The 24,313-nt window shown below is 38.3% G+C and overlaps 1 protein-coding gene and 1 pseudogene across 5 annotated transcripts in view; one reads left to right on the forward strand and one right to left on the reverse strand.

Moving 5' to 3' along the window:
- The window catches only part of ARHGAP24 (Rho GTPase activating protein 24), a 361,899-nt gene that overhangs the window by 281,155 nt on the left and 56,431 nt on the right, over nt 1-24,313 (forward strand). For 3 of the 5 annotated variants that reach the window (XM_049789754.1, XM_049789757.1, XM_049789758.1), the window contains one exon: nt 3,989-4,111. In XM_049789754.1, coding sequence (XP_049645711.1) covers nt 3,989-4,111 — 123 coding nt within the window. Of the gene's footprint in view, nt 1-3,988; nt 4,112-8,358; nt 8,735-24,313 lie in introns of those variants that run through there. The other 2 variants (XM_049789755.1, XM_049789756.1) reach the window with 2 other exon arrangements.
- Nucleotides 697-1,219, reverse strand: LOC126032064 (ADP-ribosylation factor 1-like; annotated as a pseudogene).

A 24,313-nucleotide genomic window follows, 5' to 3' on the forward strand; every position in this document is an offset into this window, starting at 1 on the left:
AGCCATGCTGACCCAAAGGAAGGCCTGGGTCCCAAGAGCAGCAGGCCATAGCTCCCAGCCCATCTCCCGGATGGTCATTTAAGTACAAATACAAGCACAAACGCTATGGATACAGGGTGACCCGAGACAGCAAATCACAGGGACCCTATTGTGACTATGTAGAATGGATCGCCTCACGTTCTGGACAGAATAGAGGACCACACTCAGGTGGTTACTGCAGAACCTACACTAGGAACATTTATCCGTTCTGTGTTCAAGTGTTTTCCTTATCTTGTATTTTAATTATGTTTTAAAAAATGCATTGAGTTTGTGTTAAAAGCCAACATCCAAATGGATTTTAACACAGATCTGATGCCTATTGGAGGAGCGCTGAGCCTGTCTGACACAGCAACTCCTAGAGGCTGCTTGTGCCTAAAAATCCCTTCCCAGTGCTAACAGTGTGTTGATTCTCTTTTTACAATAAAAAAGGCTGAGTAATATTGCATAGGAGTACCAGAAACTGCCTCATTGGAAACAAAAGCTATTTGCATTCAATAAAAACCCAGTTGCAAGCTGCTTCTGCACATTTACAGCATGGTGAAGCACACTGAGACCAACCATGGAGACAGCTTCTGGCACTAACAGGTCGCATATTTGCCACATCAGAGAAAAGCCAGTGTGGAGAGGGGGAGAAAGGGAAAAGAGAAGAGTGCTGGCTCACTTCTGGTTCTGGAGCTGATTGGACAGCCAGTCCAGTCTCTCATAGAGTTCGTCCCCACTGGTGGCACAGGTGACCTGAATGTACCAGTTTCTGCGGCACAGGGAGTGCAGGCTCAGCTTGTCCATGATCTCAGCCACATTCATGGCATTGGGGAGGTCCTGCTAGTTAGCACACACCAGCAAGACTGCATCCCTGAGCTCGTCTTCAGCCAACATCCTCATGAGCTCTTCCCGGGCCTCATTCATATGCTCTCTGTCATTACTGTGTATTCCGGAAGCAGTGGCCCACAGGGGCCGGAACTTGTCCTGGCCACCCACATCCCACACAGTGAGGCTGATGTTCTTATACTCCACAGTTTTCACATTGAAGCCTATAGTAGGAATGGCGGTCACAATTTCACCCAGTTTCAGTTTGTACAGGATGGTAGTCTTCCCTGCAGCATCCAGGCCCACCATGAGAATGCACATTTCTATTTTTGCTGAAGAGGCCTTTGAAGAGGTTGGCAAAGAAATTCCCCATACTTGTAGACTGCTGAAAACAACACTGGTCAGAAGAAAACCCTGGGCTGCTTTGATGCGGCTGCTCGGAACCAGGCATTGGTTTCGCTCCCACCCAAATTATACATTCATAAGAAGCCCTTCAAGTGCCAAGATTTTAACTATTTAATTCATGGGGTTATGAATTAGAACTGATGACCATGCCATTTATAAATGCTACACATTTGATTAGACTACTTCAGAATCATAGAAATGTCTTTATTACACAAAGTCACATTCTCAGCATCAGTCTACACTGTTACTACTGAGAATCACAGAAATTTCTTTTTCTAAATCTTCTCCCCTGCTCTCTTGCTCATATATTGAGCAGCCAGGATTTGTCTCCATGGGTGAAATTCACAGATGGGGTTTCATATCTGTGATTGACAGTATAAATGAGATTCCAGGTCAGACACTCAGTACCACTGGCAGAAAGAAAGAATCAAATGAAAAGTCCGAGGATAATGGATAATTTTTTCTTCCTTGCTTTCAAGCAGAAACATACCCTAACTTCTGTCACTCATTCTCATTACTAGAGATGCTTCAGCAAAGGCTGGGAGTGACATAGCAGGATATTACTGTCTGCATTGCTAAGCACCTTTCAGGCAAAGGCAATAATTAAAATATTCTGATTTAAAATGGTGTTTTCCTTGCATAGGACTGTTGTAAGTAGATCAGAATACAGAATAAAAATTTACTACTGTGACATGCCAAATAAAATATCATTTTCTCTTGTAATTTAGTTGTTTCTGCCATTTATATGCCATATTGCCACACATAGCAATGGGTCACATATTTACATGTTAATAAATATATTTAGTCATCAGAGATAACTGTTTCCAAGCTTTCTAGGTATGCTATCTCTGAGGTCAAATTAATGTAATATTCTTTGTCATACTTTATAAAAATGAGAAGCAGTTAAATGAGAGTGAACTAATGTTTGTAGAATTTTTAGACTGACACCCTGTGCTAATATTTGGATTATTTTGTTTAATTTACTCCTCATAATGTATGAAATAATTATTTCTATAGACTGACTAAAGATTCCAAATTTCAGAAATTACATAATTTTCCAGCCTTCAGTTAGCAAATATTAGAATTGTGATTTCACCTGGGTGTTTCCGTACTATTATTTGATGATTGACATGTTATAGACCTAGCCGTGTAACCAGATCATTGATTCTAAAGTAGTGAGATGGTTTCTACACAGTGAGAAAGACAATTTTGTTTATTCAAGGGATTCGTAGAGCTGAGGAACAGATTTGAAGTTGTCCCTTAACTAATTCCCCTGATCCCAACTCTTTGAATTCAACATAAAACATCCATTTTGTTCACTAGTTGGCTTTAAGATATTTTACTCCTGTGACCTTTATCCTGTATGATAAATTTGCAGCAATATTAGGAAAGTTGTATTTCACAGTTTTAGGGATTGCATTAGGGTTCAGACAAATTCAAATGGTTGTAGCTTTCGAGCTGTGTGTGAATGGAGTTGAATTTGGAAGAATGGGTTAAGCAGCAAACTCCTTCTAAGCATATTCAAATACAATCAAGAGAACTGAACAAGGAGTATGTATATGGCTTTTAGTAGACCACATGCTTTGTATGTGTGAGACCCTGGATCCTGTCATGGGAAACAATCCATCACCATGTCTGAATCAAAGACAGCTATGATGTAATTCAACCTGAAGCTTCAAGTTTATAACACTTTGTGAAAATTAAGTGTTGATGGATTAGTTGAGTAACATAGAAGTTTGTAGAACACTAAAAGTTTGATAGAATTTAATTAGAATGCTTAATAATCTGTTGAATTATTTCTCTCAGTGATATGTTATAATGTTATAACTATTTTCAGAATGAAACAGTGCAGTTGCTGATACTTGCTTTAGAAATACTCTTTTGAACATCAGAGTTATACTTTTTCTCAGACAATTTATGGTCATTCATGTTTTGTGGAGATAATTAGGTTATTAGGGAAAGGTGTTACATAATTTTTTCAAGAAATTAAAGTTCATGTGATCAAAGCAGTGCCAATTAAAAGGAGATATCAGCAATAGTAGCACATCTAAATAGATTGTTCTTTAGGAAACAGTAAGAGAAAACATTAACCCTTGCTAGAGTTTTCAAATGAAAAGAAAAGACACAAGGAAGGTTAATGGACCTCAATGACTTGCCAATTTATATTCTCTTTGTTTGGTCTTTGAAAATATAGATGAAGAGACTTCCCTTCCTTCCTTTTCTAATCCATAGAAGACTTGGTATTCAGTTTGGACATGTGCCTCTTTCCTGGGTCCAAAAAGGTTTTCTTTCCCCATGATTCCCTGTTGACCTTGTTATGTGTGCTCAGTGATTACTCAGTCTGTTCTATACTTGTTTTATAGAAAAATCTAGTCTCTGTGAACCAATTCTCTTCTCTGCCTTTGATTTTGTTTTGCTTATTCTACTCTTCAGCTGCATGGTATCAATAGATTGGAGTAGGACTTAATGCAGCTACATGAGTTATTTCTAGGGCAGAATACCAGACTTTTGGGAGGGAGTAATATTTGCTCTTTACTTTTCTTGTGAAATTATTAGGGCATTTTCTTTTCAAGCATTTTTTTTTTGTCCATGCTGAAACTATGTTAAATATCTTTATATGTTGGTCTACACCTAGCACTAGTTGAATTGTGTGTGCTCTATGTTTCAGGGATTCTTTGAGGGCTGTTGATGGAAATCTTGGGTCAGCACACAATCAGGTCTTGCTGTCTTCTTACAGGAGGTGACCGAGATCGGATGACAGCAAATCATGAGAGCTACTTGCTTATGGCAAGCACCCAGAATGATATGGAAGACTGGGTGAAGGCTATTCGCCGTGTGATATGGGGACCATTTGGAGGAGGTGAGTATCGTTTAAAACCGTTAAGATTCAGAAAGGGATTTTGTCTGTCAGTTGATGTTACCATCAACTCTTATTTTCAGATGGATGAGTAGTAAAATATATACAAACTAGTGTTCACTATGGTGAAACAGACATCTTGGTAAGTTTTTAACTTTAATGTAGACCAAATGTCATCAGATCTACTTTGTTGAAAACCTTGAATTATAAAGCAAGATATTTTTCACATTTTTCACATTTGACTAATAATTATTAATATGGTAATGTTACAAAAATGTATATAGTATTGTGTGTAAGGAAGACTATAAAAGAACATATAGGAGACAGGATTGTGACTCACAGAACTTGTGTAAGGTCCTGGATTCAATCCTTAGAACCAGTCCTACATTTTAAAAAAAAAGTTGAGAGGTAGAGTAATAGCACAAGATGGAAGGTACTTATTTTCAATGTGGCTACTTTGGTTATTATCCTGGTTTGAATCCCCTGCATTATATATGGACCACAGGTCATGTCTAAGCACAGAGCTAGGAATAGACCTTGTGTACTACTGGGTATGTGGCACCTTGATTAAAAAAATGTTGACATTCCTAACACAACTTTCTCTTTAAGGAGTTGTGCTTCAGTGGTAGAACTTACATTTTGCACATGTAGGGTTCTGAGTTTGAACTGCCACATAGCACAACAAAACAAAATTAAAAAACTGGCATTGTTGACATTCAACTGAAGATGTGGTTCAAAGGCAGAGTAAATGCTTCATATTTTAGATACTCTGGGCTCAATTTTTAGCTCAGAAAAAAAAAAAAGGAAAATGGTAAATCCCTAATAATTTAAGAACTTGGATTGGAGATGTGGCTCAATAGTAAGACACTCACATTCGATCCTGGAACTACAAAACATACATAAAGATCTATATTAAAGTTTCTCCATTCTGGAGCTACCCCACATTCTATTCTGGAGGACAAAAATGGCTTTATCATTATTATTTTGTTTTGCTTTTTTGCTTTTTGTGTCACACCCAGGGTTTACTTCTGGCTCTACACTCAGAAAGTGCTCCTGGCAGTCTTGGGAGACCATATGGAATTTGAACCACTATTCTTCTGCATACAAGGCAAACACCCCACCTCCATGCTATCTCTTATTTTAAGAGATATCTCTCTGTCTCTGTTTCTCTTTCTCAAAGTCTCTCTCTTGCTCTCTCTCTCCCTTACTATCTCTGTCTCTCTCTGTCTCAGTCTCTGTTTTTTCTCCTATCTCATGTCCTATATACACATATTTTCTTCACATAAACACAAAAACCATTTCTAGACAGGGACAAATATTTTTGATTGTTTTTTGGAAGCAGTTCCAGTTCAATTCCTAGATACTTAATAATATCGATAAGGAATGAATAAGCGTTGGATAAGAATCTGATACTTGGGGCCAGAGAGATAGCATGGAGGGAAGGCATTTGCCTTTCATGCAGAAGGTCATTGGTTCAAATTCCGATATCCCATATGATCCCCTGTGCCTGCTAGGAGCTATTTCTGACCCTGGACCCAGGAGTAACCCCTGAGCACTGCTGGGTGTGACCCAAAAACAAACAAAAAAAAAAGAATTTGATACTTATTGGACTAAAACAAAAATTCCTACTGATCAGACAAATGTTTATAATTCTGGTAAATTGTTTATTTAAAAAAAACTTTGTTGGAACAGAGAGAGCACAAAAGTTAAAGTGCTTGCCTCTTTTCAGCTGAATCTGGTTCAGTCTCTGGCATTGCAGGGTACCAGGAGTAAGCCCTAGCATCACTGGATCTTTCCCAAGGCATACATATTTGTGTTTGTATATATTTGTTTTTGTTTTTGGTCCACCCAATAGTGCTTAGAGCTTACCTTTGACTGCTCTCAGGGATTACTCTTGACAGTGGTCAGGGGACCATATTGGGTGCTGGGGATTGGACCCAGATAAATACTGCATGGCATTATACATTGGTTGTAGCCCTTGAATATATAGTTTTGTTAATGCTTAGAACTTTCATTGAATTAAGACACTTTAATATGTTACTTAATTAAAACATTCCTATGGATGGTCTCTCCTTATTAATAGCACTCAACTGATCTGCTCAAAAGTCAAATCCAAAAGCTCGTTACAAGATATGTACAGCTGGTAGAGCATTTGCCTTGCATGTGGCTGGTCCAGTTTAGTTATGGCATCCCCTATGGTCCATAGGTGATTCTTGAATGTAGAGCCAGGAATTCCCTGAATACCACTGGATATGGCCCCCAAACAAGCAAACAAACAAACAAACAAAAAAAAAAAACACCACAAGTGTCTGGCTTTGAAATAACTGAAGGATTTTGTTTTGTTCATTTGTTTTCCATTGGAATTCTTTGCCAAATGTTCCTCAAGCAATGTCCAGGGAAACACAGGAACTGAGGAGGGAAAATGACCATTGGTGTTGGATCCAAGTCTCTATTTTCCTAAAACTACTAACCATTTAAGTTCCTCTTGAAAATTTGTTTCCTTATGAAAATAGTTGAGTTAGAAGAATCATATAGGTAATAAGAAAAAAGCTAAATGCAGATCATCCTTGTGATGACTAAGTGACAGTAGCAAGGATGAGAAGATCTGTGTCTGGTATCTCTCATCCTGGGTAAGTGAACTTACCATCGTCATCTTTGGTTTCTCCACTTCCAGCATAGTATCATCAGACAAACTCATCTTATCTAAGATGCATTCTAGCTCCAAAGTTGTGGTTCCTCTATCAAATGCTCATTTTTGATGTTGCTGGGTCACGTACCTCCCAGACCAGCTCTGCCCCTGCCTCTCAGTCTTGCCTTCTGAAGTATGCTTTGAAGCTCCCATTTTTTTCTAGCAATAATGTGTGACAGAGAAGGCAAAAACAATGTGTGAACCACAGAGCAGAAATAATTCATGTTGCCATCATTTATAACAGAAGACTCCCTATCTGGAATGTCTATAAAGTCCCTTTCCAGGACTCCCCAGTATCTGAGTATTCAGAGGGAAAATAAAGGCCTAGGGGTCAGTTGGGGTTAAAACAAGAGCATTCCAGATCTGTTCATGGAATAGCTCAGTACATGAATGATTAACCTAGTAATGAATTACTCCGTGAGAGCAAGACTGAGTGGTTGGTGCCATAGGATGCATGCAAGGCCTGGGATAGGCTGGAAACCAGATTACAGTTTAAGCCATAATAGAGAGAATCTTGTGTGCAAGTATACAAACACACACACACACACACACACACACACACACACACATCATTGACTTGTTCTGTGACTTTCTGCATGTTTTTGTTACTAAATTTAGTATATTTTACAGGCACATACATAGGACTGAAACACGCATATGTTTTAGTGATGAGCACATTTAAATCAACATTCACAACTAACTGGAGTTGCAAAACTATTTGGGGCCGGAGGGCAAGAATCTTGTCTAGAAGGAGAAAATTTTCCAAAAAGAACCCCCCCCCCCCCAAAAAAAAAAGAGGGAACCAAAAAATGTTTACCTTGTGGGGTGATCCTTGGCTGTAATTTGGGATTTGTGGGATTTCTGGAAGGGCTGAGGCAGCCGCTACGTGGGTGCTGCACAGGTGACCCAGAAAGTCAGCACAGTCAAAGCAAGAAGGGGTACATTCCACGCCCCAGCGAGGCACGCTCCCTCCTCCTCCCCTTCTTTTCGGGCGGCACCAGCTGCTTATGTCCGCGGGCACTGGAGGCAGCCACTGCCGCAGCCACAGACCTGGTGACTGGTGACGAGGCAGCCGCAACCTTGCCAGCTACAGGCTCTCATTGAGAAAAGGAAGCTGGAGCCCAGAGAGACGCGTTTGTAAAGCAGATGAAAAGAGCCTGCAGCTGTCTGCACTAAACTATCCCCCTGGACAGTCTTGGGAGTTTAAAGCCTACTGGAGCACCAGAAGATGAGGGGTACTCTCCAGCAGTGAGGGGAGTGTTTTGATAAACAGCGATCAAGGCCCTGGATGTTTTGGGAAATATCTTTCTCTGCCAGCTCTGGTGCCCAGTAGGAAGGAAGCAGTTGCAGCAGCATTCAACTATTCCCACAGGGGCGTCTTTGTCATCCAGCCTCTTTCACCCCCCTGCACCCAGCTATTTGCTGATCTTTCTTTCCGAAGGACTATCTAACTCCCAAAATATGGCCAGTGGAGAAGACAGTTTTTAATTACAAAACAATAATAAAATCCTGCTGTGTGAAGGAGAAGGGCAGCTTGCTGGCTGCTGTTTTTCTTTTTTGACTTGTGACATTTTGAAATATCTATATTTACTTAAAAAGATACCTGAAACATCCTCTGGATTAGCCAAGAGAAAAGGAAGTTTTTGCCAGAAGGAAGTTCCTTGAGGTGGTTCTGTATTCGTTTCCCTGCATCTGGAATCACAGCTATCAAGAACTAGGAATCAGACCTTCAAATGGAACAAATAAACAAGGAAAGGGGTCTCTGTGGGGTCTCTTGCAGAGGCAGATTTTAAAGCTAAATGGTTCAGAACTTCTGGTCTGTATGATGCCGGAGGACCGAAGTCAAGGGGGACGTTCCTCAGAGGCCCTCACATCAGCGCCTTTCCTTCCCAAAACCACCTACAGAAGGATCAAAAGGTGCTTTAGCTTTCGGAAAGGTAGGTGGAGGCTGTGTTAATGTCCTTTGCCAAAACAAGGCTGTGCTGTTGCATGCTTTGGGTTTTTGCTTAGGTGAGATAGGAGTTTGAGGGGTTGGATCAATAACACTAAGGGTAGGGTGTTAGCCTCGCATGGGGCCGACCCGGGTTCGATTCTCAGCATCCCATCTGCTCCCCTGAGCCCTAAGAGTAATTTCTGAGTGCAGAGAGAGGAGTAGCGCCTGAGAGCCTCTGGGTGTGGCCCAAACACACACACACACACACACACACACACACACACACACACACACACACACACACACGGGAGTTTGACTCCCAAGGGCTGAGTCTTAGGTTGATTGTGCTTATATTATAGGGTCCAAGGTGTGCTGTGCATTGCTGTCAAGAGTGAGGCTTAGAAAGATGCAGGGAAATTACACTGAAGGGGAATTAAAGGCCATCCTTAGCTATTCCCAATTCCAAATTAATCATCTAGCCATGCTCTTGACTCTTAGAACCTGGGCTCCTTCCAACCCTGTTCTGTGTCTCTGGTGTTCTAACTGCCTCAGGTTGCCTCACCTTTCCTACTGAAAAGGTTTTAATAATCAGACTCTCTGTAGTGATATCTTATTGGGAGACTTCAGTGGAATTGATTAGCACTGATTAAAAACAGGAGTCACCTTGACTTTCTAACTGCATCATAAGTTATCTGGAAGAAGTGAATGTAAAAATATGTATATATAACAATTTATTTTCAATAAATGAAACTAAGCCTTTCCTGAACTGGTTGATACTGAAAGAGTTAAAGCATATGTCAAATAAAATTGTCTTGGCAAGCATTTGTGCATCAAAATTTTAAAGGTGCTTCTTTTGTTCTAAAATGGGAATCATAACATAGAATCATTATTTAAATTTGGGCAGTAATTGTTATTTTAGTGTTACAAATGGTAAAATAATAATTAGGGACTAATTTAAATACTATCTACAGTCATTTCTTTTTGTTAAATTTTTGAATCAGCTACCAATTACTTCTACTTACTATTTCTAGTAATCAACAAAAGGAAAAGACTATAAAAGGAGAAAGAGTACATATAGAAAGCACAATACAATGGGAAGTTTTCAAAATTAAATTTTGTTCCTTTGGAGTCTTCCCCTTTGAGCAGTTAAGACCTGAGAATAATAATCTGTAAGAAATCTAGGCAAAATTTATACCCCTTTCTTGTCCACAAAAGTAAATAAATGAATGGCCTGTGGCTTATATTTGTTAAGTCTGTAGAGCTTCTGGCTACTGTAATAGTGTGTCCTTCATAGAGAAATTAGCAATGTCAGAAAGGTAATAAGAATTTATTGCTTATAAAGCATCAGTTCTCTGGCACCCCTTCCTGTTAGCATCTGAACTGGTCTGCTCCAAACATATGGAGCAAGTTGCCTTTTCTAGTGATCACAGTTCATATATATTGAGATGTGCTGGAAACAGAGAATATAATAGTTTGAAGCACAGAGCAAGGCACATTTCTTTTTGCATAATCTCAGGGCCAGTGTAGGAAAATGCCGCATACCTGCAAGAATCTGGTAATAGTTCAGGTCACTCACTCTCTTTTCTTTATACCCTGACAGAAGGCAGCACCTGGGCATTCACCTGGGCTGCCTCCATAGATCACTTTCCAAAGCACTTTCCTTCCTATTGATATATTCTAGCACTTCACCTGGTAAAGCACTGGTAATTTAAGACATTTTCAGTGTATTAATCAAGGGTGAACAGGTTTTGAAAAATCCAGAGCCATGTTCTAGTTTCTGGCAAAAGCCAGAAAGGAGAGAAGGTGTGAGGAAATTGCTGCATTCAATGTTCTCTTCCTTTCTCCAGAGCCAGTGCATGCCTCCATCTCCCAGTCTTGGGACTCTGGGGAAGAAAGGAGGCAGCTGACTTTTGCTTTTTCTGTGCTGCACTGGGAATTCTTGCCAATGGTAGAGGGAAGCAAAGGCTGTTTACGTCTTTATTTGAAGTTCTCACTGAAAAGAAAGAACTTATGTTGGATGCTCCCACACCTGGCCATCTTTAAAGCAAGGCTCTTTCATGCATTGTTTCGTTTCTTGCATGCTCAAGTGGTTCAAGGAGACCTGGAAGGCCTGAGTGAAACTAAGGCCTTTTGGAACATGGAATCTTAAGTCATCTCAGCAAATGCAAAAAAGAGAGCGTGAGTCATGGAATGGAGACCAGAAGTGAAAAATGTTGACGTGTCTGTTTTTCCTGATCCACATGTAGACACATTTGTTTTTGAACTGTTGTCAGGGTGGAATGACAGGAGACTCAGAGCCTTAGGAATGCCCACAGACTGGAGAGATTGAGTTCATGTTTCCAGAGGGCTCCTGCCTTTGAGCTTGCATGAAATGAAACAACTGACACTCTTCTGTCTTTTACTGTTCTTTTTGTCTGTCTTTCTTGGTTCATATGCTAGTAAAGGTCATTGAAATATTAGTAGTAAAAATCTAAGAATAAAATATCTTTTAAGGTATTAGTGTTTGGGGACTTATGTTTTGGTAAAACAAGACTGTCTTGTATTTTTACTCTTAATTTTTATACTATACAGTTAAAAAGTTGGATAAGCAGTCAATCACTATGTATCTATATCAGGCTAATGATCAAGAACAATATAATTTTCTTTTTGTATCCGTGTTGGCAATGTTCTCCATTTATCATCTCTTTGTAAAGGGGACATCTCTTGCAAAATATCTGAGAATGCCAAATAAGAAAGTAAATTTAAATATCATGACTTTGTAGGCCACTTGGTCCCCATATAAACTTTATTATGCTTTCTTCATTTTTTCAGGTTTTAATTATCTACCCCTTCTCTATAATATACAATAATCACAAAAAGAAACTAAATTCTACCAAACACTAACTGGTTATTAAAGTCTAGTTTCTTTGGATGGAAAATTTTTTTTTCATCTAAGTATTTCTGGCTACCTAGAAAATTCTGGGGCTGGTACTAGAGAGAGAGAATTGGGTTTAAGGTTCTTGCTTTGCAGAAGGCTGAATCTAGTTTGATCTCCAGCACCGCATGGTCTCCTGAGCACTACTAATGGAGCCGCCATTGAACAAAGAGCCTAATCACTGCCAAGTACTTTCCAAATCCCTTGTCCCAAAACAGAAAGTTCTGTTGACAGATTAAAGTAAATTTTGACCTACTTTCTTCTTTAGTTCTGTATAAAATTGTGTGACTTTTTATTTGTTCATTTACTGAGTAAATATTTAGTATTAATAGAAAATTTTGTAATACTTGTGATATCGAGGTTTATTTTGCGATCCAGGTGCCTATAAGCATAGAGTTAGTAAAAATATCTCCAGCACAAGGACCAGAGAGTACAAAGTCTAAGGTGCTTGCTTGCCTTGCATAAGGTTGGCCCTGGTTCTAATCCTGGCATCACATGATCCCCAAGAAACACAGGTTGATCTGAACATAGAGATAGGTATGCCCCCCCAAAAGTAAAATACCCAGTATATCTACAGGAAGAAAAAAATAGAAGACTATGAAAAATAACTGATAAAAACATGTGCTTTTAAACTTTTGACTTGTCGTAGCAAACCCATGTTTTGTAATCCGTGTTTTGTAACTTATTGCTACAGCTTGAAAACTGTTAAAGAATTGACTATAGATTTGATGTTGGGATTTTTTTGCTTGTGTCCTATAAAGAGGTAAAGTGTTTTCTATTTATATACATTAATTTCACAATTATTACAGAATATATATTTCTCACTCTTTTGTATTTAGTTTTGAGATTAAGTTCCATAAATATAAGCAGAAGTTTGCATACAAGTATCAATCAGACTACTGTATAACAAAATGCCACACAGACAAGTTCAAAAATAAAATATTTATTTCTCATAGAACTAAAGAAAGGAAGTGGGAAAATAGCAGATGGCTAGATTTTAGTGAATTCTATTTTCTGGTATATGAGATATGGAATGCCAAATTTGTATCATATGTCAGAAAATTGACACTTTTTCACTCTTTGTTTTTGTGTTAGGGAACACCTGTCATTACTCAGAGTTACTTCTAGCTCAGCACTCAAAAATTAATCCTGGCGGGATTAGGGGATCATATGGGATACCAGGGATCTAACTTTTGTCAGCCACTTGCAAAGTAAGTGCCATCGCCACTGTGCTATGCTATGGCTTCAGCCCCATTTTTAATGTTTTGGTTTTGGTTTTGGTGCCACACTTGACAGTACTCAGAGGTTTCCCCTGACTCTGCACTCTGAAATTACTCCTGGCAGTGTTCAAGGGACCATATGAAATGTTGAATTTTTTCACTTGAAAATTTTAAATAAATTTTAAAATTGAAGAAGTGCACATTCACAAAGTTGTTATGGTCGAGTTCAGTCATACAGTGTTCCAACATTCTTCACTTCACTAGTTCACATTTACAACTACTAGTTTTCTACTGCTACCCACCACCAGTCTGCCTCTATGTCAGACATCCTTACCCATCCACACAGTCATATTTTTTAAGGTCCCACCTTAATGGCAAATTAACCTTCAAAGATCTCACTTCAATGGGTGCTAGATTTTCAACACAATAATTTCAGAAGGGGGGGTCAGAGAAAGAGCACAGTGGGTAGAGCACTTGACTTGGACTCAATAAACATTGGTTCAATTGCCATCATTTTATATGGACTTGGTCTCTGAGTACACCAGGAGTGATTCTTAAGTGCAGAGCAGGAGCAGATCCCTGAGCGTCGCTGGTTGTGCCCCCCACCAAAAGAAGTAGTTTCAGAGGGACACAGGCATGAAGTCCATAATCTGTTTTTATCCAATAAAACTTAAAATACTTTATTTTATCATATTATTTATATAAATAATAGTCTGGTTGTATTAATATACCACTGTTTTTGGTATAATAAGCACTGCAGTAGGAAACTTGAGTCTGGTGTACTGGATTTGGCACAAGGAAAAGGACCAGAGGAAAATATAATAAGCCATAAATTTTTGTCCTAATATCCCATTTTTTGCTGCTGCACTTACTACAGTTGCTAAGATATAGAATCAACCTAGTGTCCAACAACAGATGAATGGATTGTGAAGATGTGGTACATAGCACAATGGAATATTATGCAGTTTTAAGAAACAGTGAAAACCATACAATTTGCTGCAATCTGCTTTGATCTGAAAGATATTATGTTGAGTAAAGTAAGTCAGAAAAAGAAAGAAAAACCTAGAATAATCTTACTTATGGTAAGATATGGTAGATAGAATTATTGGATGAGAAAATATAATGTAAATGGGGGAAAAGGGTGCTTAGATAATTCTTGGCCCAGAGCTTAGAGAAGAAAAGGAAAGAAATCAAGGCAGGAAGGAAGGTGAGATAGGATAGAAATGGAGAAATAGATGTCAGGGTTTCGGTTACAATTCTGATTTTGGTTAACTTCTAAGTCACTGAAGAGCATATAAAAGTCATCCTATTTCTTGTTCCTTCATGTCCTTCACTTAATCATCACATTGGTCCCTCTAAATTTATTGCACTACATGTGGGAGAGTGATGTGGAAACTCATATAGATATAAATCTAAAGCACAGGCTCAAAAACACTGTGAAAACATGAGATCTAAACTGTAACCACCAAACTTTGTAATGTACTAGACAAGGTGGCTGTCAAGGCTGAGAGTGGGAAATGATGGAGCATGGGAACACTGGTGTTGAAATTTTATGTACCAAAAACTCAGCTATTGCAAATCACTGCTCTTTAAATATTTTTAAATGTAGAATACTAATACCAGAAAGGTAATATCGGGAGTAGGGTGTTTTCCTTGCATGCAATCAACATGGGTTTGATCCCCAGCATCCCATATGGTCCCCAAAGCCTCCCATTTGTGATTGCTAAGTGCAGAACTTGAAGTAAATCCTAAGCACAACTGGGTATGGCCCCAAAATCAAAACAAGACACAAACAAAAGTGACAACAAAAATGTGGAAAGCTTCATGAGCTTTGTGTCATCCTGGCACACAGCCCATGAAAAACTTCTTGGTATCAGTCCAAAATTTAGCTTATGTGCTCCAAGCGTTGGTACCGCAGTCCTCTTTACAAAGTTGGAAGACTAATCTGAGATACCAAAATAAATAATAAACAGCAGTGTGTTGAGACATAAAAGAACATACTTCTGGTTAGGTGTGAGGCATGCTAATAAAGATAATCAAGCTGATATTTTGAGTCAAATGTTGCCAGGTAAGTTTTGTGAGGAATGAAGACATGACATATCATGTAAAGCTTAGGAACACAACTTTCTAGTTTAGGGCCGTTAAAGAGCATGTCTGTGAGAAAGCAGCAAAAACCAAAACATTTATTCGTTGGTTTTTAAATGGCAGATGAAGAAGCAAATATCAAATTATGATGACAGTATTATATAAAAAAGTAATTAGCTGGTGGCACCAATTAATAAATAAGGCAGAAAGTGTGATTAATTGTAAGTATTATGAAGTCCTCTGTGGAAATGTGTGTTTATTTGAAAGGAAAGTGAGAATTGAGATTTTATGTGGATTGTAAACTGGGCTCTTTAAAAACATGAGGGGTTACCTAATGTAGAGCAAGGAGTTTAGAGGGACCAATGTGATTAAATGAAGGACATGAAAGAAGGAGGAATTTAGAGACATTTTCATATTCTATTCAGGGACTTGGTGGTTAACCAAAATGAGGATTATAAGTAATCAGTTAATACTTAGGTTTAGGAATTTTGAGTTTGAGGATATTCTGAGATCAACATATAACTGGCTCTCATGAATCTTTTAAGATTTCAGGCTAGCAATCCTAAGAATGTCCTCAAGTGAAATACAGATTTGTAGATACATTGCATTGTAGATACATTTCTGCAAATAAATATTACCTTACAAAATAAGTATAAAATTTATGACAAAATTCAGATAACCAATGAGTTTATAGAAAATGCATAGCAGGTAACAGAATCAAGAAGGAAATAGAGAAAACGTTCTGGAAAGAGAAAGTGATAAAGTGGAGAAAGAATTATGACATTAAAAGCAAAGAGAATGAACTATTACAGAAGAAAGATGCCAAGAAGATCTGATATCTATTCCAGGATAGAGGGAATTTGAACACCTTTATCTGGTCACACTTATAATTTCATAGCCTATGTCTAGATGAAACGTTGATGATAGTAGGTTCTTTATTTAATTTTATATTTGTTAATTTTGAAGGTGTAAAGTTTGGGGTATAGCTTCCTAAGGGAAGGTTCCTGTCTCTTTTGTCAGTCCTGGAAGTACTCAAGGGTCCATATGGGGTGCTTAGGGTAGAACTAGAGTAGACTTCTTACAAGGCAAGCATCTGTCTTACCTCTTTACTATTTTTCCAGTTCAACAAAAAAATATTTAGATTTTTCTCTCTCAGTTAAAACAGAAGATCACATATATTTTCAGATAGTTAGAATATTTCATTTCTCAGTATAAATAAAAATCTAGATTTGGTTAAGTCTCGGTGGCAAAAGTCTGCCTTACATATCCTTGAAACACAGAAATTTGAAGATTGTCAGGGAGTAGGAAACTTGGCAGCTAACATAAATGAAAAAGACTGGAACAGTTTGCATGACTTTTGCCACAGGAAAAATCCATGTTAATAATTTACTAATCAATGTGTCCTTTTTCCCATGCTGTAAGTTGGGAATAGCTCATGACCTTTGTCCTTTTTGGTTAATTTTAAGTTTGGAGGTTTCACTGCTCCCTCAATTAAAGTGGTACATTTTCTAAAAGTTTTATGATAGACACCATGCAATCTACAATAAATATTATTAATGGTTGTGATTCTTGTATAAATCATTTCAGCAACATACTCTCCACAAAGGTACCCACTTCTCTCACCATTTTCCTGTGGGCCATCCCTTTAGCCTACTTATCTCCTACTCCAACCTTGTGTTGAGCTTCTTACTGAAGACAAGTTCTCCTATTCTTTGTTTCTACTGCCTTTGGACATTTTTTTTATACTACCATGTTTCTTTATATTCCAGATATGAGAGAAACCATTCTATGTCTGTTCGTCTTCTTCTGACTAACTTCACTCAGCTTTATATTCTCTAGATCTATCCTGGTGGCAGAAAATTGCATGATTTCACCTTTTCTTATAGCCAAATAGCATTCAATCAAACATATGTACCTTGGTTTTCATTATCAGTTCTTGGAATCTTGGGTTATTTCTAGACTTTAGCTCTGTGCATAGTGCTATAACGAGCAAAGCAGTACAAATGTCATTTCTAAATAGAGCTTTTGGGCCCCTAGTATAAGTTCCAAGAAGTGGAATTGCTGAGTCATTTGGGAGTTCATTTTATATAATTTTGGGAAATGTCCATATTGCTTTTCCAAAATGCTGGACCACTCACTGGATTATGTAGAGCTTTGAAAGCACTTGCCTTGCATAGGGCCAACCAGGTTCTATTCCTGGCATGCCATATGATTCCCTGAGCCTGCCAGGCTTAAATCCTGAGTTCAGAGATAGGAGTGACTCCTCTGCACCACCAGGTGTCCCAAACAAAGCATAACAAAAGCTGAATCATTCAGTAGTAAATGAGAGTTTTTTCCACCATGTCCACTACAACACTGGTTGTTTTTATTCTTTGTATTCTATGCCAGTTTCACAGGTATGAAATGATATCTCGTTGTTTTTAGTTTGCATTTTCTTCACGATGATTGATGCAGAGCCTTTTTTCATGTCTCTATTGGGCATCTGTTCATCTCTTCCTCCCATTTTTGATGGAGTTGGTTGTTTCTGTCTCTTAAATCTCTACCTAATTGTCATTGTTGTTGTAGTGGTGGTGGTTTGGTTTGGCTGACACCTGACAGTGCTCAGAGATTATCCTAGCTTTGTGCTCAGAAATTCCCCCTGGTTGTAAATGGGGGATCCTATGTGATGTTGAGGATTGAAGTTGGGTCAGCAATGTGAAAAACAAGTACCCTACCTATTCACTGTACTATTGTTCCAGCCCCTTACTGATGTCTTTTATATCTTAAGTAGTAGCCCTTTATTTTATGTATTGGGTAAATATTCTCTTCCAGTCTGTGGGATTCTGGCCATTAAGTCCTTTGTTCCTCAGTGGTGCAAAAGGGCTTTAATTTTCTGTAGTGCCATTTGTTCATCTTTGCTTTAATTAATTTGGCTAATGTCATTTATCATTGAAGGTACCACGAGATTTAATATAATGCAGTGCTCTACCTATGTTTTCATCAACATATTTTATGACTTTAGGTCAACTGTTGAGGTGTTTCATCCATTTTGATTTGAATTGTGTGCATGTTGTTAGAAAGAGGTTTGAATTAACTTTCTGTATATTCACATAATTCTTGTATGTGGAGTTCACACATACCCACTATAAGCCAAGTATGTTTACATTCTATTTCTAAGGCTATAACTAATTCATAATTTTTGCAGAGCCAGATCTTAGAGAAAAACTATGACTTCTCTTCAGGAATATCTAAATTTATCTATGTTTTTTATCTACCTTTAACTCTTTTACATATAATATTGCTAGATAGAATGCTCTTAACATAATTGGAATTGTTTATTGAAGTTGTTCAAACTCATTTATTGGTCTTTTTTTTTTTTTTACAAAATTCACATTGTTTTCTGCATAATCACCATGCTAAATTTGATGACAGGAAGGAGGTCAGAAATATAACAAAAGGGGGTCGGGAGAGATAGCACAGCGGCGTTTGCCTTGCAAGCAGCCAATCCAGGACCTAAGGTGGTTGGTTTGAATCCCGGTGTCCCATATGGTCCCCCGTGCCTGCCAGGAGCTATTTCTGAACAGATAGCCAGGAGTAACCCCTGAGCACCGCTGGATGTGGCCCAAAAACAAAACAAAAAAAATAAATATAACAAAAGCATTTTCTTCTACCATAGTATAGTTCCCACTCAAGTATAGCACAGAGTTTCTACAATTAATCCCACAAAACTCTAAAATCGAACAGCTTGATCAAAAATCATGGCTTCACTCTGTAACAATTGTGACATTCTAGTTAACTTTTTCTCTTTCTCTATAAATTGAGAATGATGTAGGTATTTAATATAAAGTTGTGAATTTTAAGGAAAGAAATGCCGATAAGCTGCATGTATCCATATCCACAGTTTTGCTATTTTCAGTCTTTTGGGAAGGTGGGGACATCCCAGATGATTCTTGAAAGTCTTGAGGTTTCTTTCAAGTACTGTTCAGGCTCTGTAGAGCCTGGTAGAGAGAGATCACTTGATTTGGAGGACTCAAGGACTACACCACAAAAAGTTGGGGGGGATGCTGCTGTTTTGGGAACTGAACTGAAAAGGTTGGCTGAATGTAAATTATGAACTTTAACTCCTGTGCTGTCTCTCCAGATCTTACCATATTTGCTTAATTTGGGGCCAAAACTGGCTTTGTTCAGGGATTATTCCTAGCTCTGTGCTCAGAGATTGATCCAGGCAGGTCTCAGGGAACCATGGGCTATGTAGGCAATAGATCCCGAGTTCACCATGTGCAAGGCAAGTGTCCTATTCTCTTTACTATCTCTCTGACTTTTTATATTATTTGGGAGGATTACATCAAATAGTCTAGATTTTAATTATTTTATAATTTAGCTGCTGCTTAAACCCTAAAATGTAAATAAACATGATAATTATGATTAAATAAAGATATTTATGAATGCTTAAAGATTTGAAAGCCAACTTACTCTGATCATGAAGTTTTATTTTCTTACTTTGTGATATCTGACTAACCTTGGGGGATTTATTTAGTATATCTGACAAATTCATCATCTATGAAAATGCTCCTATATCTTACTTTGAAAAAGACAGATTATCTGTCCAAGACTTAAGATAAATTTTCACTTCAGGGCCAGCAAGACAGGACAGCAATTAGGGTACTAGCTTGCTTGCACATGGCTGACCAAAATTTGATTCTTCACACCTAATGTGGTCTGCTGAGCATGGCAGAGTCCAGAGCCAGGAGGAAATGTGTACATCATAATCTGAAGTATATCATAGATTTGTGCTTTTAGTTTCTTACTATACTATACCTTTCAAGTATAGTGTCACTGTAAGAGCAAGCATTTAATATAAAGATGAGAGGAGGAAAACAAAATGTACACTTTATCATATACCTAAGTTGTTGGTACCAAATTTAGGAAAAAAACTGGAAATTTTCTAGGACATCTAATGATTTTTTTAAAAAACTTTATTAAAGACCAGAACAATGTCTTGCATGTAGCCAGTCTGGGTCAATTTTTGGCAACTCCTGGCACAGAGCAAGGAGCAAGACTTAATTATTACCAGGTATGGTCCAAAGTAAACAAATACATTTATAGTAGTTAAGTTAATATGTTTATACTACTGTTGACATTTATGGTATTGGTATACATTGTTCTTTCAATTCAACATTAGCACAGTGTCCAAGATGTCCCCTCCTTTGCCCCTTTGTCACCTCCGGCCCATCAACTGTAAATTTTAAGGGGAAAAATGTTGAATTGTTTTGCCTCTTTGCATGAAACCACATTGGGGAGTTTGGTTATTATTTTAGCACATATAACTGTTTAGTTGTAATATCATTTTTACAACTTTACAATTTAGAAAGAAGCATCAATCTGAAGCAGTAAGCAAAAAAGCTACAAAATGATTGATTTCCACATGCACACATTTAAAGAGGGATCTGTAAGTGCCCATGAAAAGATAGAACCTTAATTTTAGCAGAGTAGACCGCAAAAATTCCCAGCAAATCAGTATGATGTTTTTGTTTTCCATGAGAAAGCACAGAGAAAGTCAATATTCCCCTTTTACAGATTGCAAGCTTCATCATTAAAATGCTACATGATCTTCACAACCATTATCACATTATTACTGCTAATGAATTAGCGTTGTCTATTCAGCAAATAATAGGAAAATTTTCTAGTTACAGTAGTTCAGAAACAAGCTTACTTTTCTCTCATTAAAAACAATTTGGGGGTGGGGCCTAAGGTTCTAAGCAAGCTGTAGGTAGGGCATTTGCCTTGCAAGTGCTAACCTAGGACTTACTGTGGTTGGATCCCCAGGCATCCCCCAAGCCAGGAGCATTTTCTGAGAGCATAGTCAAGAGTAGCCCCTGAGCGTCACAGTGTGTGGCCCAAAAAGCAAAACAAAACAAAACAAACAAACAAACAAAACAATCTAGGGGCCCAGAGATAATACAGAGGGTAGAGTGTTTGCCTTGCATGTGACCGTGCCCGGTTCGATCTCTGGCATTCTATATGCTCCCCTATGTCTGCCAGTGATTCCTGACTACAGAGCATAAGTAACTCCTGAGCACTGCTGGGTGTGAACTAAAAACTTAAAAAAAAAATCACAATCTAGAGAAGATAGATTGGGTTGGTGGTTCTGTGATCTTTGTGAATGTTTGTGGATCTTCCAAGAATTGATTGCTGCCCTGGGGGGAGGGGGTGAGAAATTCCTCCCTATGCATCCAAAAACTACAGAGGCATGGCTGGGCTCAGAACACTCTGCATGCCAGGATTTCTGGGTGTGTTTGACCGGTATGTTGGGGGCTCTGGGCAGGACAGCTAGCCATAGGCCCCCTGGGCTGACCACTTAGTCCAGGGGACCAAGATCCCCCCCACACCAGGCGGGTCTTCAGGGCCACGCCTGGTTAATCGGGCCCTGGGGGGAGGGGGTGAGAAATTCCTCCCTAGGCATCCAAAAACTACAGAACCCGCGGGGGCTCGTGCCCCCGCTCATACTTCATGTATTAAGAGTATTCCTTATTTTTATGTTATGTTTTGTGTATCCAGAATGTTCATTTTGTATTCTGCCCTTTCCCACACCCCTAAAAAGCTCTTTTTTACTCCTTAACTCTCTAACCCCCCCAAACGTCACTAACCTACATTACTCTTTTTAACTTCAGTAGTGTACAATCCTAATCACAGACCAAAGCCGTGCATTGTGTGAAACAACCCCAAACTGTTTCAAGATACATAAAATGGACACGTATTTCTTTAGAATATTTTGTGTTTTTTCTCTTACTAAATGTTGTCTTATAGAGTGACAGGTCTAACCACTTTTTATCTTCTCTTTTTGAGCTGTTTAACAAGGAATTTTGGTGAAAGAGTCCCCCAGTTTAATGCTTATGATTGAACCATATCATGGGAATTGTTTGAATTGTTCTTATGGCCTCCATATGCACCAATAACACCACGTGGCATTGCTCCTTTTTTGCATAGGCACATTAAAATGGGAAAATACTATACATACAAATAAGATCCTATCTAATAGAGATTGGAACACACAAATCTTGTAGTGCAAAGGGACTTTACACCCTGAACATTGACATAATGACCTGGCACAGATCTCAGAAGAAAGGGCATTTTCCATTCACCCCTGAACCAGGGAAGCCATCCACGAAACATCCAGGCTGGTCTATAACATCACCTGGAAGCAATCCTATACCACGGAAGAACCTACACTGCTCAGACATTGACCTGCTCAAAAGAGACTTCCCTTAACACTGAGAAGACTTAACAACAACAATGACCTGCTTACAGGACAGGGCTCCCTGCATTGCCCTTTGATTGTGAGGTAAAACGAGAGGACGCTCCACATCCTGACTTCAATGTAGGATATGCAGATTCCAGGATCTTTAATACAGAAACATGATACCAACAACAGAGACTATGTGAAAAATGAAAGTGTGTTGGCACTACAGACAATGTCTTGGATTGGACGATCTAGCTTGCCTGGAGCCTAGAGTTGGTCTTGTGCGAGGAAACTTCAGGGGTCGGGTCTCTTTGTATTTAGGCTTAGGTTATTTCTTTCCATGTCTCTCATATTTTGGTGGGCCTACGCAAACAACAATTGCCACTCTAACACCATTTTTACTGTGCTCCTTTGACTCTAATCCTTAAAAAGAACTCACTTAAAATTTGAGGTTAACTTAAGCTTATATGCCTGTATATGGAAATGTAAAAAAATACTATGCCTGTAATGTTTAAGGAGTTACGTATGTTTTATGGCTTTAGATTGCCTTGTGTGCTGTTAAGAAATATTATAATGTGTTACAATCTGGGGACTTGAGGGACAAAGTAATTGTACATGGATTCTGTCTTATTTATCTTAATGTTCTTTGGCTGAAATTTCAAAGTTAAGATATCAGCAAGGGGACTTCTGAGAATTATGTTATGGGTGATTGTCCTTCCACTGTAACTTTACCTTGTCCTCTTTCTTTGCATCCTTGTTCTCATAATTAAAAATAAAAAAATTAAAAAAAAAGAATTGATTGCTGCAATCTTTTCAGGTTGCCTGATGGTCAGAAGATAATTTGTATCAACAGGAAGCAAATCACATATTCAAAACTAAAGAAAAATTAAGTGGTTGAAAATTCCATTGTCATGTCATTTTTCATTTTATGTCATGTCATTTTTTGCATAATAAATCAATAATTTTATAAGAACCAGAAAACTTTTTAGATAGTGGGGTAGTAGTAGAAGTCCTAAAAGTCAAGATGAGTAAAGGAAAGGCAGGCATGGCTATCTGGGGTCATGCCCCCATGTTGAGTAGCTGTGTTTTCCAGAGTTTATAACCTATGTTTAATAGGTCTCTTTAATGGCAATGAAGATTGAAGTCCCAAAAAGTGTTGTTTTCTAGTGTTTGCTTCAATTTTAACATTAGATCATTCAAAATGTTTTGTCCCTAAAAAAGGATACATGAATTTTATTAGCATTAAATTGAACTCCAACTCCATTCTAGTTTATTTTTTTGTTGTGTTATCCTTTCTGCCTCAACAAAGAATATTCTCCTTCATAGCAGGTATTTTTTACCTGAGATATGGTAATTTTTCTTTATGAATCTATAAATAAATGATTTCAAAGATAGGAAAAGGAATCATCTGTTCTTATTGTCGAATCCTACAATTTTAGAATTTGGTTTTTGAAATATTTCTGCAAATTCATTGGAGTCTTTCAGAATATAAATATGAAATACTAATTTTGCTATCCTTAATATTGAGAAGGGCTCACTTCCCGATAGAGAAACCAAACTCTATATAGCACTGGCTTTTTGGAGGAGAGCTTTACCGAGTAATTGAAAAGCAAGTGCACAGGCATGGCTCAAATCCCACTTAGTGATTATGAAAGTGGAAAGGCAGAGGCAGGGGAGCAGTTTATGAGGTCAAGGAAAACACAAATATGAGCATTGTAGAAAAGGAGTGATTTGGAGAAAGCTGATTGCTGTGCTTTGAGTCAGTCTATATAAGGTGAACTAGCCAGATAATCCTGTGGGATTTCTCACTATGGAATGAACTCTGGCCAGTCCATTAGAGTCTTTTGGTTTTGCAAACTTGTTGAATTTGGTTTCCCTGGAGACTGGAATCACTCAAAGGAAAAGCTCATGTTATCATTACAGGCACTCTAGCTCTGAAAAACAACATGTGGGAAAACGTTTGTTTCTAGTTTTAGGTAGTTCTCATCTATTTTCACTCTATTTTGTGCAACATTTTAAACCATTAAAACAACTTGGTGGGGCCAGAATCAGCACAGTGAATAAGACACTTGCATTTCAAGCAATTGACTGAGGTTCTATCCCCACCACCACAGATGGCTCCCGAAATCCAGGAGTAAGTTCTGA

The sequence above is a fragment of the Suncus etruscus genome, chromosome 16 (assembly GCF_024139225.1).
Source record: "Suncus etruscus isolate mSunEtr1 chromosome 16, mSunEtr1.pri.cur, whole genome shotgun sequence".
NCBI classification, from domain to species: Eukaryota; Metazoa; Chordata; class Mammalia; order Eulipotyphla; family Soricidae; genus Suncus; species Suncus etruscus.